A 15,716-nucleotide genomic window follows, 5' to 3' on the forward strand; every position below is an offset into this window, starting at 1 on the left:
GGAGGCAGGGACTAACTAACTAGGTCATTCATCTAGGAGTCAAGAGTCTGGCACATGACAAGCCTTCAAAGGCTCCCTTTTCTAAAGTCCTCCCGCCCTGTCCCTCTACAGGCTTCTCTCCTGGCCCTTGAATCATTAATAAAGTGTCTGTCTGTCTTCCCACCAGCCTGTGATACCTCAGGGGCTCTACTGTGTCTCCACCACAGGTCTGAACCCAACCTGAATGAGTAAAACAGAGATTGAATAAAAGGACTCCAACTTCCCTTCCAGCCCCTGCTTTAGGTCTAAATGCCTGGGATACAATGCTCTTGATGTCCAACCTGGAGGAAGGCAGAATCTCCCTCCCCAGATTCAGGCTGTGTACTGGCAGTGGGGGGGAGGGACTGGCAGGGTTGGAGTAGACTAGACTCTTGGAGACCTGGCTAGGAGATTGTGGCTTCCCTTTTGTGGGGAGAAGGTCCCAGCAGCTGCCAAAGGGGTGCCCACAGCCACCCAGCACTGCCTCCTCCCGGGCTTGGCTGCCAGCCAACACAAGCTCATTCAGACGCAAACCACAAAGCTCCCAGCTCTGGGAGGGCTCCCCAGGGACTCCACTGGAGGGGATCTCATTCATCTCTACAAGCCAGAGGCCTGTGAAGGCGGCTCCTGCCTGGATCAGCCCTGGTGGGAGAGCAAACAGAACTCCCAAGTCCCCATCCGCACCTAGAAAGGGACACATCCTGGCCCCCAGCAGTGCCTCTTGGCCCACTCCTCTGCCCTCTTCTCTCCTCTCCCCATGAGAAGCTACATGTCTCCCTCTTTCCATCTGATGCTTTGTTCTTGCCTCTTCCCCCAGATCCTCTGCCCCTCTCTCCTCTCTTCTTCCCTGGTTTTTCCTCCCTCTGCATCTCTCTCCTTCTCCTCCATTTCTTCCCTTCATTCCTATGGCTCTTCCTTCTCCTGTCCCTGAATCTCCCTCCTTCCTTCTCCCTCCACCCCCAACTCCCTTCCCTAGAATGTGCGGCCTGAGAGAGCAGAGACTGTGGCCCTCTCATTGACCGCTGCCACCCCAGGATCCAGCACAAGGTTCACACTAAATACTAAATTTCTCTCTCCTCTTTCGCACTGGGCATGCCCCTTAGGGTGTGTGAGAGAGAGAGAGAGAGAGGCAGAGCCTACACAGGGTCCCTGCCATGGTGGGCACCTTGACAGATCACAGTCACGCAGGTCAGTCTCTGACACCCACTAACATAGAGGTCAAACCAGGAGCCAAGAGCCATTCCTGCAAAGGCCGAGAGGAATGCCCCAGGGAGGGTGCAGTGTGAGCAAAGGCACAGAAAGGGGAGGCAGGGAGGCCTCCAGGAGGCAAGGTGAGCAGGAGGAGACAAGGCTGAAAGGCTGCCCATGCCAGGTTGCAGAAGGCCACTCTGGTGGCTTCAAGTCCTGGCCTCACCATTGAGACTCTTTGCTGCCCCTCCTCCAATGCTTGACAGCCAGTGCAACTGCAGTCATGTTGTGAGTGGAGTAGCAAAGGGCCTGGTCCCCTGCTATGGCAGGGCGAAGAGGAGGGGGTCCTTAGGCTGTCTACTTCTGGGGTTCCCTCAGCAAGCCCATCTGGGTCTCACTATGCTGTGTCTTCTAACCTAGGCTTTATCAGTAATAAAGTTAATAATTTGGCCTCCACCTTTCTTATCCTGTTCTGAATTCCCAGTTAATTCTGCACCCCGTGCAGAGGGCCCCCTCAAATACCTCCAACAATAGCAACTAACCATGAATTGAAGCCCTACATGCCACTCCCACATTCCGTACCTTGTAGGCATTATCTAATCACCCTATGAAATGGGGTTATAGGGTCATAGGATCATAATAACCCCATGAGACTGTACTGTGCTCTCCACTCTACAGTTAAGAAAATGGAAGCTCAGAGAAGTTAAGTGACTCGCCCAAAGTCACACAGCTGGCCCAGTCTTCATGATTCTGGAACCAGGATAGCAGGGGCCATCATCAGAGTTGGAGGCCAGCACTACAATCCATGTAATTAGTCCCCTGACCCCTAGTCCAGTGCTCACGATGCCATAAATGCCTCATTGTGAAATAGGCCAGAGCAAGGTAGAAGTTGGGAAGGATCTGGGACTTCCACCTAGAAGGGGGCAGAGGAAGGAAGGTTCTAGAACATCCAGCCCCCAGGGTTACTGCTCCGTCAGCATCAGCATCTTCAAGTCCTGGGAGACAAGGATTCAGAGGCTTGCAGGGAGAAGAGAGCCTCCCTGAAGGCAGAAGACTTAGGAAGACCTGACGTAAGAAGGGTGGACCCTGAGCCAAGCCGCAGGGGGGGAAGGGGAAGTGGGTTTTAACTTAACAGCTAGAAGGGTCTTTGATTGCTTCAACCTGCACCCATTTTCCAGCTAGAACTACCTGATATACACAATCGGACAGTGTCTGCGGAGCCCCACATGCACGGTACCATGTATGTCTTTACAGATGCAAAAGCAGCTGAGGCCCAGAGAGGTTAAGGAAAGTGCCTGGGGTCACACAGCGGTGGCCAGGAGTAGAAGAAGACAAGGGGGAATGGGAGTTGAAAGTGGGCTCACCGTGAGGCAGGTCCGCAGGAGCTCGGGTGCCCGGCTGGATCTGCACTTGGGCCCACTGGAAGTCGTCGTACTGGGCCTGGCTGTACTCGCAGGGCACTGCTGGGTCACTCGCCTCTTCGAAGGTGCAGCCGGCTGTGAGGGCAGGGCCTGGTTAGCCCTGGCTAGGGCAGCACCCTGGGCAGGAGGGCTCCTGGGGCTCCCCTCCAGGTGCCCCTCGCTGCCCTGCCCACCCAGACCCTCCCTCCCCTCACTGCTCCAACAAAACTCTCCCTCCTCCAACCCTTTCCCTCTTTTCACGGTCTCCACCCCCAGGACCACACACTGTACAAGCACCCACCAAAGAACACAGATCTCCTAACTGCTACTCAGTGGCCCCCCCATCTTCACATGAAGGACAGACACTGCGCTCCAGGACTGGCAGGCTCATGAATGCGCTAAGCCAGCCCGGACGGTATCTCCTTAAAAAGAACAGCGGCCACCGATCATCTCAGGCTGGGAACAGCCCTGCGCAGGGCTAAGGGCTCTCAGTGTGGCATCTCGTCTAGGCCTCGCCTCCTGCGGCAGGAACCCCTAGTACTCCTGCTTGACCGGTGAGTTCAGGGGATTCGGTCATTGCCCAGTCGCCCAGCTCCGGTCTCTGCCTGCAGGCGCGGGACACGCGAAACCTCAGTCATGTGTGGACAGGGCACACGCACCACTAGAGAAGCAAGTTCCCACGATCCGGACCCCATATTTACAGTTTAAATGAGGAGAGGAAGGAGGGAAGAAGGCGGGGTAGAAACAGATGTGAATCCTCTGCCTGGTAATGAGGTCCGTGTGTCTTAGGAGCTCATCAGAGCCCTGAGTCGGGCACGAATAAATGTGAGAACACCACCAGTTGGAGAAGTAATGGCAAAATGGTTCCTGCAGTCACTCCCAAAGCTGGGTGCTTGCGGCCCCGTCGCAGGCCGTCCAAGGCATCGGGGACCCAGGAAAATGCACAAGTAAGTGGTGAGTAGGCCAGACCCTGTGCTGGGTACGTGCCAGTCACCGGTACCTCTGCCCACCTGACAGATGGGGTGACTGAGGCCCTGGGCGATGAAGGGCTCTATTCAGTCTGCCATTAGACAGACGTGGGATTGAATCTTTTTTTTTTAACATTTATTTATTTGTAAGAGACAGAAAGAGAGCATGAGTGGAGGAAGGACAGAGAGAGAGGGAGACACAGAATCTGAACCAGGCTCCAGGCTCTGAGCTGTCAGCACGGAGCCTGACACGGGGGCTCGAACTCACAAACCGTGAGATCATGCCCTGAGGCAAAGTCAGACACTTAACCGACTGAGCCAACCGGCCTAATTAAATTTTGACTCTTATTTGTCAAGCCATGTGACTGCAGGCAAGTCACTTCTTTCCGAGCCTCAGTTTCCACATCTGCATGCACGGTTGTTGAGGACGCAATGCGGGAGTCCACTCACCACGACTCCTAGCACGTGCAAGTGCTCAGGGCCTGGCGGCCCTTTACAGGTGCCGCGTGGGCCTCCACGAGCAACCGACAGAAGCAGGACTTGAACCCGTGTCGGTTGGATACCAGAGCCCATGTTTCCTTCACTATGAGAAGGAGCACAGCTGAGCTCTCCCCAGGCTCAAGGAGAGGAAGGAAGAGAAACTAGGGGGTGAGGGCCAGGGGGGGCTCTGCTGTTTCACCAGCTGCAGGGACGTCTCTAGGTTGTTACAAGATCACGTGGAGTAGCATGTGGAAACATGGGGGCTCACCCTTGTGGCAGGTCTCCCGTTCCTCTCCTTGCACCCCACCGGAGTGTAAAATAATGAGATGTGGGCATGAGGCTGGCACTGAGGCTGGCACTGAGAGAGAATCCTCTCTCCAGAGCTAGAGCAGGACCCTTGGCTGAGCTCTTTGCCTCTTTGTATGAAAAGTTCTGGTCAGCATCACACCCTGTGGCCCGTTGGAGGTAAGTTTTTAACCCAGTCTGTGCTAGAAAGGCCTCAACTCTCCCTCTAGAAAATGAGCCACAGCACAGCACAGAGGGGGCCCATGGCCAGTAGGGTTGGTCAAAGAGGGCTTCCTGAAGGAGGGGGCAGCTGACTTCATTCAGCCTGAGCTGAATCTGCAGTCTGCTCCTGAGGTTCTTAGCCAAGGCCTCCCTAAGGCAGAGGGATTGCCAGGAAGGGAAGACCAGGATCTAGAGCCTAGAGGGAGCTTAGGCCCATCCTATTCCTTTACAAGGCAGCTGCCCAAGGATGTCTCATCCATGGCCCTGAGGCAAGTCTGGGGGTGCCAGCTCCTTGGCGTCCCTCCATCCATCCTAAGCCAGGCCACATGAGCCGTCAGGACTCCCAGACTGACCGACCTAGTCAGATGGACCCTCAAGACCATGTAACCTTAGCCAGAGTAACTCCTAGACTGACTGACCCAGATAAGTGATCCCCAGACAGACTGACCTCAGCCAGAGTGGCACCCACATCATCCAGACCATCTGACTTTATCTGGAACGTCCACCAGATCGCCTGACTGATCCCAGACCAGCTAACTCTGGCCAGAGTGTCCCCTGATTCCTGACAAATGACTCCTACAATGGGCCTCAGCCAGGGTGACCTCCCTGGCTGACCTCCCCTCTCCACTGTGTCCCCTTAGGCAGAATGATTCCCCATCCCTGGTCCATGTCCACCTCGAGTGCTATGTCTCTGGGGCCAGGCCAATTCCAGGATATTCCCTTAGAGGATAATATCTCTAGGTCCAGGCTCCTCAGTGAGAGCCGCACCCTCACACTCTCCCCAGCTCACCCTGGGATGGGAACAATCAGGCCTCCCAGGTCCTAAGGAAAACCCCATCACCTCCAGTCTGGATGGTTCAGGAGCCCCAAAGCTAAGGCCCAGCTCCTGCTAGAGAGAGACCCAACTTCTGCTGGAGGCCACTGGCCCAGGGTTGGAGGGAGAAAAACTAGATCAGACTCTGGGTTCAGAGCAAAAATGGTAGCAGGGAATACCTCTTGATTCCATCAACACTGACACACCGGCCACAGACGTGCACACACACGTGACCACCACCGTGAGAGGCTGCCACACTCTACCTATGCCCATGCAACTTCACAGTAATTCATAAGGAGGTACTATTATTTTTCCTGTTTTACAGATGGACACTGAGACTCAGAGAGATGAGGTAGCTTGCGTAAGGCCACACAGAAGCTAGGATTTAAGCCACCGACTTTATTCAAGGAGACCAGGTCCAGACAAAATAAGGCCCTGGTATTCCACTGACCACATGTGTTAATTCGGTTCCATTCACAGGAACTTTGTTCACTGACAGCATAAAGCAGGTCTCAGCCTGACACTATTAGAGGCCTAAGAATAAAGAAGATCCTGTTCGGGCTTCAGGGACCTCCCAGTCTGAGTGGGGGTGACGGAATAAGACAAAGCAGAGAAGGGTCAGGGCCACAAAGGGGATCCCAGGGAAAGATTCTCTGGAGGTAGGTGCATGTGAGCAGGGCGTGGAAAGATGGGCCAGGACAGATGGGTATCTGAGGCAAAGGATGGCAGGGAATAAATACACAGTCCAGAGCATAAGGGGGAGCACAGACTGGCCAAAGCAATGGGAAAGGAGGCTGGAGAAAGGAAGACTGAGGCCAGATCAGGGCGGGAGCGCCTTAGGTGTCTGGGTGAGAAGCTGGAATTGGGAAGCCAGAATAGGTGTTTGAGCAGGCTGCAGATGAACAGTGAGAAATCCTCTAAACCAGGAGGGGAGCACGTGTGTCCTCCAGAGAGTACCACAAGATCAGGAAGGACACGCCATGGTCAGATGTCAGGAACTGAGGTCCCCATCCTACATGCAAACAGCACACTCTCTAGTCACATGGAGGGAGATGCACAACACACACACACACACACACACACACACACACGTGAGCAAGGCCCCACACTCCCTCCCCCCAGCCTAGTCCAAGCCTCAGGGACACCATTGCAGCCAGGCTGAGGCAGGGAGAAAACCAGACCCCACAAGGGGGACCCCATCTCTGCCCTGGCCTCCCAGGGAGGGTGGGCTAAATGAACCCAGGAGCCCTACTGGTTCCCCCAGCCCCAGCTCAAACTGGCCCAGCTACATGCCTCAGCTAATCTCCCCAATCTGGCAGGCGGTTGCTGAGGCAACCGTCAGCCACAATTTGGGAAGGCAGGAGGATGGCTTATCCACATCCGCTGGGCTGCGGATGGGGCGACCGAAGGGGCAAGGCAACCTCAGCAGGAAGAGTCAGGGTGTGGGAAAGGGGTCTCTCCGCGTGAGGGCCTCTACGTCTCTGTTTGCGTGTGTGTGTGTGTGTGTGTGTGTGTGTGTGTGGCTGTGAGAGTGACAGCCTGGTACCAACTCGTCAGCAAGCAGCTGGGAGGCAGGAGACCTGGATCGAACACCTGCTGAGCCTCGAATTCCCTGTGTGACCTGTGGCAGGTGACTTGCCCCCTCTGAAACTCTGCTTCCTCACCTACGAAATGAGAATGGGGACCCAGGTGACCTCCAAGGTCACATCCACTTCTAGCATTCTGGTTCCATTTGTGTGAGTAGCCTGGGAGCAAGAACAATTTGAGGGCAGAGAGATGATGGGGCAGAGGTATGTGAGGGTGAACATGGGTCTCCAGTGTGGGTCCCCAGACAGCATGCTGTGAAGTTGTGGGTGTGTGTGTACACGTGTGTGGAAGCATATGAGCAGACTCACGGACAAGCATGTACCTGCATGGTGAATATACGTGGTGGGGTGGAGGGGAGTTGTGCATGCGTGTGCATGTGTGTGTGCGCATGCACATGTGTGAGCCCCAGACTTTCCTCCCCACCAGCCAGGGAATGGTGCTCTGTGCCAACGGTGGCTGCCAGCCATGGTATTTTCTGAAGGACCCTAGGTAAACAGAGTTTGTTTGCCATGAGATCTTTGTTCTCTTTGATTTGTCAATAGAGCATCCAGTTCCCAAGGGTGGCCCCATGAGAAACGAAACCTCCCCCAAGAGGCTGCAAGTTTAGGGGCTGGGGTCATACCCAACCACAGGCATAGCCCCAACCCTGGCCTGGGGAAACCAAACACAACCCCAATAACAGCGCTGTTCTATTTCATCATCCAAAGCCACATTTCTATTCTAGGTAGCCCAACCCAACCCTGCAACCAACACTGGCCTCACCCCTGGACGTTCTTGCCCAACACAGCCCTGTCCTGGGTCTCCAGCCCACCTGCAGCTCCGTGTCAGGCCCACTTCCCCCCTTCCTAGTGTCAGAGACTGGCTCTAACACCTTCGCACCCCATCTCAAAGCCCTCTGTACAGCAGATGGCCAACAGTAGCTGGACTTATTGACCCCACGATCCCAACTAGTCTGACCCCAACCAACTCCACCCAGGCTCAAGAACCATGACTCAAGCTCAGAGACCTGGTCCAGCCCATTTCACTGCTTTACTTGCCCAGATCAACACATCCAGACTTCAATCCTGGGCTCCTTGGAGCTGTTCTCCAGAACCCTGAAGAACTGAATTCATTCATTCATTCATTCATTCATTAAGGGCAGGAGTGACCACCTTCTAATCACCAGGATTCAGCATGGCTGTAACCAGGAAGACCACCCCTGAGCAGGCCCACAGAGAGAAAAGGCTGAGCTGGTACCCCCCCCCCAGGAGCCAACACAGACCCCAGCAAGGCCAGCATCCTCCCACTTCCACTGAGGATAGAAGGAAGCCAATTAGAGCAGGGGAAACTTAAACCAGAACCACTCCCCCTCTCCCTGATCAATATACACCACAAATCCCAAGGAGAACAGTAGGGCTGCCATGTTGGCACTCTAAGGGGAAGGCACGGGGCTTGGCCCAACTCCAGACAGAGGCAAAGGGCTGAACGAGGGGCTGTGCTGTGCCGAGGTATGGTGGGCAAAGAGCACACAGACTCCTGCAGGGCAGACACTCTGTGTCATGTAAGAACATAGCGCAGCAGAGAAGAGAGGCAGAGGACCATGCAGAAACCCATGCAGTGTGAAAATCTGTACTCTATAAAGGTCCATGGAGACAGAGGGCTGTGCAGTGCCACAGCGTGGTGTGTGGAGAGCTCGATGCAGCAGCTCCCCACTGTACAGAGGCAGAGTATGGTTCCACAACACGGGCGAGCCGAGCCCACCATGTGCACAGACCCCCGGTACAGCATGGCAGAGCTGGTCGGTGCCATGATGCAGCGTAGAGGGGCCACAATCCGTTGTGGGCAGGACCCAGAAGGGCGCGCCAGGGCAGCACCTCTGGGGGTGCACTGGGCTGGTGCTTGGTGCTATTTGACAGGTGTATGGGGGAACACCAAGGTGCTAAGCTCAAGCCTGACTTGTTCTTCTCCCTCTCCAGACACCAGCGCGGGGCCGGGCTCATAGCTGGTGCTCCATGACTTCCCACTGAACGCATATGTCTGGGGTCAGCATGCACAATAGCAGAGACACGGGGATGAGCAGGGTGTGGCGGGGTGCAGAAGGGACAGCCAGGTGTGGAAGCCCAATCCGGAATACAAGCCCAATACAGTCCTGAGGAGTCGGGTAGGTGCAGACTCAAGGGCAGGGGTAGAAAGAGGCACAAAAATGGAGGGCAGTGGTGATGCTGTACGAAAAAGTGAATTCAACACAAGGATCCTGGGGTCCTAAAATCCAGCAGAGTTCACACAATCTTACAGTGAGCCGCTGTAGGGCAAGCAGATGTTCAAGGCAGTAGTCCTGCATGGTGCAGAGCTGCAGAGATGCAATGCTGGGTCCCGTGCAAAGGTGATCCCCACAAAAATCCAAGCCAGTCCCAAAGCCCAACAAAGTGGCTCCAAGCTGCGTGTGGGTATAGACTCCCTGAGCAGTGTGCGGTGTGCAGTAGAGGCCCCTGGCAAGGATGTTGCTCAACTGGGCCTCCCACAGAAACCTGGGGGAAAGGCTGGCAGCAGACTCCTCAGCGGTAATACCAAGGAAGGCTGGGATACCATGAGGGGCAGCGTTCTGGCAGCAACAGTGCGGTATCGTGTGAGCGGCTTGGCCGGAAAGCGCGTATCAAGCGCAAGGCAGTGGAACAGAAGCGCTATGTGATGCAAAGGTGTGCCATGCTGGGACAGTGCCAAAGTAGAATGCGGAGGAGCTGTCCCCAGATGCATGGGGAAAGTCCACATGCCCAATGCAGTGCGGACACCCAGGGCATTAACGCAGTGCACTACGGAGATGCAGCGTGATGCGATGCTGCACTGTTGTGGTAGCATGCCATCTGTTGGCACAGCGCCGGGGTAGAGAGCCAGAGCTATGCCCAGGTCCCTAGGAAGTCCACAAGCCCAGTGCAATGTTCACTGCCCAGTGAGCTACTACGGGGTAGGACAGAAATGCCCTACGAGGCAGACATGCAGCGTGGCCATCAAAAGCCATGTGCTGGTTCCCAGCAGTAGTGCAGCGTCATGGGCTGGGAGAGTGTACCTTCCTGTTGCAACAGTGACATTTGGTAGACGAGAGCTGCAAAGATGCAATGGCAGTACAAGGGTGGGACTGGGGTGCAGGACAGTAGGAATGTGGACGTGGGGTGGACAGACCCCCAGGAGGGTCCCCACAGCCAGTGCAATGCGGAATCCCAGCACGGCCATGCAGCGCAGGGCTGAGATGCGACGTATCTGTGCAAGGATACGATGCCGTGGCCCAGCCCTGAGCTGCAGGGCCCAGGGACCCTGGATCACACACACACACACACAGCAGTCCGGAGCCGTGACGTAGTGCCGTTATCAGTGTAAGACAGAAGACGTGACTCACTGCAAAAGTATTGCAGAGAGGTCACACATGCCGTGATGCACTGGAGAGTAGGCACGCAGACCCCTGGAAAACCCCGTGCCTCTAGCTCTGCCAGCCAGCTAATCCATGGTTTGGGGGCTGAGGCCCCATCTGCCCTGTGGGCTTCCCTCCACCCCGCCCCCCCTCCCCAACATCTTCCACCCCAGTGACTCCCCAAGGGCACAGGACGAAGCCATTGCTGCCCATGGGACGGGCAGCCAGAACTGATCACATTGTCCAGGTATTTATATCTCAGTGGGGCCCCAGCATGCTGGCAAGCAAACAATGAATTCAGATTCTGCTGAACAGCTTTTGGGCAATTAAAGCATATCGCCTGGCCCCCAGCCCAGGGCAGGGCAGGGCAGTGTGGGCTAGGGCAGGGCAGAGACAGAGAGACCGATTGGACTAGGCTCTGGTGCAGGATGATCTGAAAGTGGGATAAATTGGGGGAAGGATATGAGAGGCGAGCCAGATCTAACAACCTGGCGGGTTGCTCCTGCCCGCCCGCCGTCCCCCCACCACAGCCCAAACCTCCAGGGCCTGGGCTTCATCAGAAGCCAAAAACAAACTTTTCTGAGCACACGGGATGCCTGCACACACACACACACACACACACACACACACACACACACACACACTTAATAATCGTTAGACTTCTCCTGCACTTACTATGAGACCCTATTCTAACTATACACCTCTGTCAATAAAATATATCCTCGTGGCAACTCCATGTAGTGTGTTCTATAATTATCCCAATCTCACTAACCACCCAGAAAGGGCAAGCAACTTGCCCAAGTGTTACCCAGCTAGTCGGGGCAGGCTGGGATCAGAACCCAGAGCCCGTGTTCTTCACCACACTCTAAGTAAAACACATATTTATGCACATGCACAATAAGCACATACATGTAAACACACATACGTGCATTCTGAGCAACGTATGCCCACTCTAAGACCCACCTATCCTTGCCCACATAGGTTTCTTTTTTTTTAAGTTTATTTATTTGTTTTGAGAGAGAGAGAGCAGGGAAGGGGCAGAGAGACAGAGACAGAGACAGAGACAGAGACAGAGAATCCCAAGCAGGATCCTAGCTGTCAATGCAAACTCGATGCAGGGCTCCATCTCACAAACCAGGAGATCATGAGCTGAGCCGAAATCAAGAGTCAGACGTTTAACTGACTGAGCCACCCAAGTGCCCCTACACAGGTTTTTGACACTTCCCACATGTCACCTCTTATCCCCCATCTGTCCCATGGCCCCCTGTTCTCTCCATCTGCTATCTGTCCCCCAACTCTCAGCTGTCCCCCCACCACCTGTTCCCTCAGCCCCAGCTGTCCCCAGCCCGCAGCTGTCACTCTGCCCCCACATGTGATCTTGGCCATTGAATATCCCCAGCCACACCTTCCCCCAATTTCCCCAATCCAGTCCTTCCGCCCAGCTTCTAGGCTCCACTGCCCAATCTCAGGAACCCTCGGATTCCCCTCATCCCTTCTGATTCACCACTAGGTCGTGGGACATGCACCCTGGGAAGGTGCCCACGACTTCCTGAGTCAGCCAGCAACAGCCTTTTCTGGACTGTCCACCCAGCCAATCTGCAGGCAGTAGCCGCCCTGCCTGGGGCAAGCCAAGGGGGCACACTGGCCCCCAACCATGGCTGCCCTCAGGAGCCCCAACTCCACCCTCCACCCGCCCCAAGCCTTCCCTGCACACCCAGGGGTTCACATCAATGCAAACACTGAGCGGGCACCAGTCACATACAAAGCCCTGGGGACAAGAAATGATAAAGACCCAGCCCAGCCTTCAGGGGGCTCCTGGCCTGGTAGGCGAAGAAGATGGAGAACAGCTCGGCGGGTTGTCATACGTGCACTAAGGGAGAAATCTGAAAAACTGCGCAGGGGAGTGGGGTCCAGGAAGGCTTCACAGAGGAAGTGACAGAGCTGGGCTCCGAGAAGTGACAGCAGGCCCCCACGAGGTGAGAAGGGCGTGGAGGGCATTTTCTGCAGGAGGCACAGCTTGTGCAAAGGCAGAGAGCTGTGAAAGGGCCTGGGATCAGCACTGGCCTGATGATCCTGGATCGTAAGTGGACAAGGAGAAATGTGGTCCATGGAGGAGAGGCATAAACATGAAGCTATTCCAGAAAGCAGGTCTGCATCATATAGATTTGGGTTATGTCCCCTGGACAAAGGCTGGAGACGCTACGGCTTGAGGCAAGGGAGTGGCAGCATCCTATGTCTGCCTGCCAGAGATCATTCAGGTCACCAGTGCTGGCAGCACTGGGGAGTTGATGGCAGAATAGAGACCAAGAGGAGGGCTACTGCAACAGTCCTGGCATGAAATGATGGGCTGAGATTCAACTAAACCTTCTTCAATGGCTGCTGAGTGATGGTTCAATCAGACCAGTTCCACTCCCTGAGGAGTCCAGGCCTCACACCTCCAGAACAGCACTATCCGTAGAACTTTCTGCTCTGATAAAAATGTTCGCTACCTGCACCAATCAATACGCTAGCCACATGAGATTCTTGAGGATGTGAGATCTGCCAAGTGTGACCCGGGGATTGGTTTTCTATTTTCATGAATTTTAACCCATTTAAATTTAATAATCACATGTGAGGAAGTGACCACCATATGGAAAGTATGGGTAGAAAACATTTCCATCCCTGTAAGAAGTTCTAGTGTAGGAAGTTCTATTGAAAGTTAGCTCTAGACTGACTAACGGCAGAGAAGCAGAACCACTAGAGCCTTCTCCAGAGACTCCTGGCCTTGGGGTCTTAAGGGAGACTGGGAGGCAAGACTGAGTCCTTGGTCCACAGCGACACACAGTCACCAAGACACTCCCTACCCAACACGTGCACACCCCTTTCCTGGAGACATGCACACCTAAACATACAAACAGCAACACCTACCACAGGGCACCCCCACACTCAGACTCACAAACACCTAGATACTCCAATGCGTGGGTACCTTGTTCCTGGGCACAGATACCCCCCCACTCTGCTATCCAGATACATGGACACCCAGGTACTGAGACAGCCGCACGTGTGGACACAGAGGTGCCCCTTACTTGACGACCTATTAACCTGAGGATTGCCTGACACTCAGACATATCCACCTTCGAATGCAGAGACACTGGGACATCCTTAGGTTGGCACACCCTGACCCTCCCACACCCTGGAGCTGGGATACCCACACCTACATAATGAGATACCACCCACCCAAATAGGTCTGCACCCAAACTCCAGGAATTTGACACTTAGATACAGAGACCCCCTAGCCACGGGCTCCCCAGAGATCCAAGTAGCTGGTCACCTCCCTAACCAAACTCAGATCCTGCCACACAGGGTGACCAGATGGCTAGACACCCTGACAAGCCGCACACACATGCTCTGTGCCCCAGGCTACAGTCATACAATCACGCACACACACACTCGCCCCCTCACCCCACTCTGCCCAGATGCCAGGGTCACACCTGCACACGCCTCGGCCAGCCTCCCACAGCCCCACCCATGGGGGTCACCACCAGGAGTAGCCCTCCTCCCTTCTCTGGAGCTCACCAGCAGCCAAGACACAGGCTGTGACCCCATCTGCCCACTCCTAGATGTGGGGCAGAGAACAGAGGAAGTCCCCCCCTCCTGACGCAGGGCCTGCCCTCCCTCTTCCCAAGACGCTCAGCTCAAACTGACAGTTGGGACTTGATGCTTCTCACCACCTGCTGAGGCCTCCAGCACAAAGGCTGAGCCTGGGGGCCAGACGGGGCCAGCCAGCTGCTGGGGTGGGAAAGGGGGGTTGGAGGCTGGACTGGAGGGGGGAGGGGCTGGCAGGCAGGAGACCGCTCCCTTCATCTCTGCCAGGGCCTCAACCTCCCCAACTCACAGCTCCCAGAGGACTCTCTACGTGGCCTTTTCACACACAACACCATCCCCCAGCAGAATTTTCCAGATTCCTGGAGGGAAAAACCTAGTTCTTTAATCTCTACTTTCAATGGAGTCAGTGCGCCCCCATCTGGCTTCTCCAGCTCAGAACTTGACCCACTGGACCTCACTCATTCTTTCTTGCGACATAGGTTTATTCATTCAGCAACAGTGGACCAGGACTTGTACCTGGCACTAAGAATCCCGAGGTGGACTAAATACCCAGTCTCTGTCCTCACAGAGCTCTCTCAGTCTGTAAGGGAGAAAGGACCAATAAACTGTAATTACAATAATTACAATGCTTTGAAACAATCGAATCAACCCCCACTCTCTCCCTTCCCTGGCAAGAACAGGGAGTAACCAAGGAAGGCTTCAGGGAGGAGGTGTTATCTAAGGTGAGCCTGAAGGAAAAGCAGGAGTTCACCAGGAGAAGGGGTGGAATTAGAGAGTTCTGGGGAGAAAGCACAGCTTGGAGAACGGAAGGGGGCTGAGGGAGGAAGGGGGGGCGGGGCGTGAGGCACTCCTAGCAACTCTAAGCTAGCGCACCCCTGCATGAAACAGCCACCCCACAAGTCTAGCTTAGCAGATGAAAGCATGGAAGGATGGCAGCATGCCTCAAGTAAGCAGGTGCTAACCCTGAATTTTCTTTGACACTTGATCTGGGCAGGGGGCGGCCAAGGAGCTCAGCACCCCCACTCTGCCACACTCACCACCTCCTGCTGAGTCTCCTCCCCTCCCCCCAACCTGCCCCAGGGAGAAGGGCCAGCTGCTCAGACAAGCCTTTATTGCCCAACCTGAAACCACTGGGCAGCCTCTCCCTCATTCCTGCTGTCCACAACCCCAGCAACCAAAAGGACAAAATGAGCTAGAACACAGAGGAATCAATTATTGCCAGATTTGCATGACTGGGAGACATCACACATCCACCCTTCCTGGGGCAGGGGACTCAGGAGGCATTCAGCAAGTTGAATTTACCCAGGTGCTGACGTTACCCAGGTGCGGGGCAAGGGCAGATGGCACCCCGTCTACAAAGTGTTCATTTATGAGTGAAGCTCTAACAGTAATAGCTACAAGGGCTCCAAGAACTTTAGAAGTGAAGTGACTGGCCCAAGGTCACCAGGACAGCAAGTGGCAGAGGTAGAATTTGAACCCAGGTCCCCCTGGCTTCAAATCAGTTTCTGGGGCTCTGTGACAGTCCTCAAAACCATCTTTTATTCCCTGGCACTCACAGAGCCTTGCTTCACCGTCGACCAAGTACCACACACCATTATTATGATGCCCATAAGGCAGATGAGGAAACAGACCCCCAGTATGGAAGTAACTTGCTCAAGGTCTCATTCCCATCCCAAACTTCAGTTCTTGACTACTCCTCACCGCCTGCTGGCAGGAGGTAAGGCACAGGAGGGCTCTTGGAATCAAGGTGAAGGTGGTAGGGGGTGGGGGAACGGGTAGTATCCCTC

The 15,716-nt window shown here is 54.9% G+C and overlaps 1 protein-coding gene across 1 annotated transcript in view; it reads right to left on the reverse strand.

Moving 5' to 3' along the window:
- PTPRU (protein tyrosine phosphatase receptor type U) overlaps positions 1-15,716 on the reverse strand; it is a 74,742-nt gene that overhangs the window by 57,717 nt on the left and 1,309 nt on the right. The window contains exon 2 of the mRNA XM_029945862.1: positions 2,571-2,702. Within this exon, the coding sequence (XP_029801722.1) occupies positions 2,571-2,702 (132 nt within the window). The remainder of the gene's footprint in view (positions 1-2,570; positions 2,703-15,716) is intronic.

This window comes from Suricata suricatta, chromosome 8 (genome assembly GCF_006229205.1).
Source record: "Suricata suricatta isolate VVHF042 chromosome 8, meerkat_22Aug2017_6uvM2_HiC, whole genome shotgun sequence".
NCBI lineage: Eukaryota > Metazoa > Chordata > Mammalia > Carnivora > Herpestidae > Suricata > Suricata suricatta.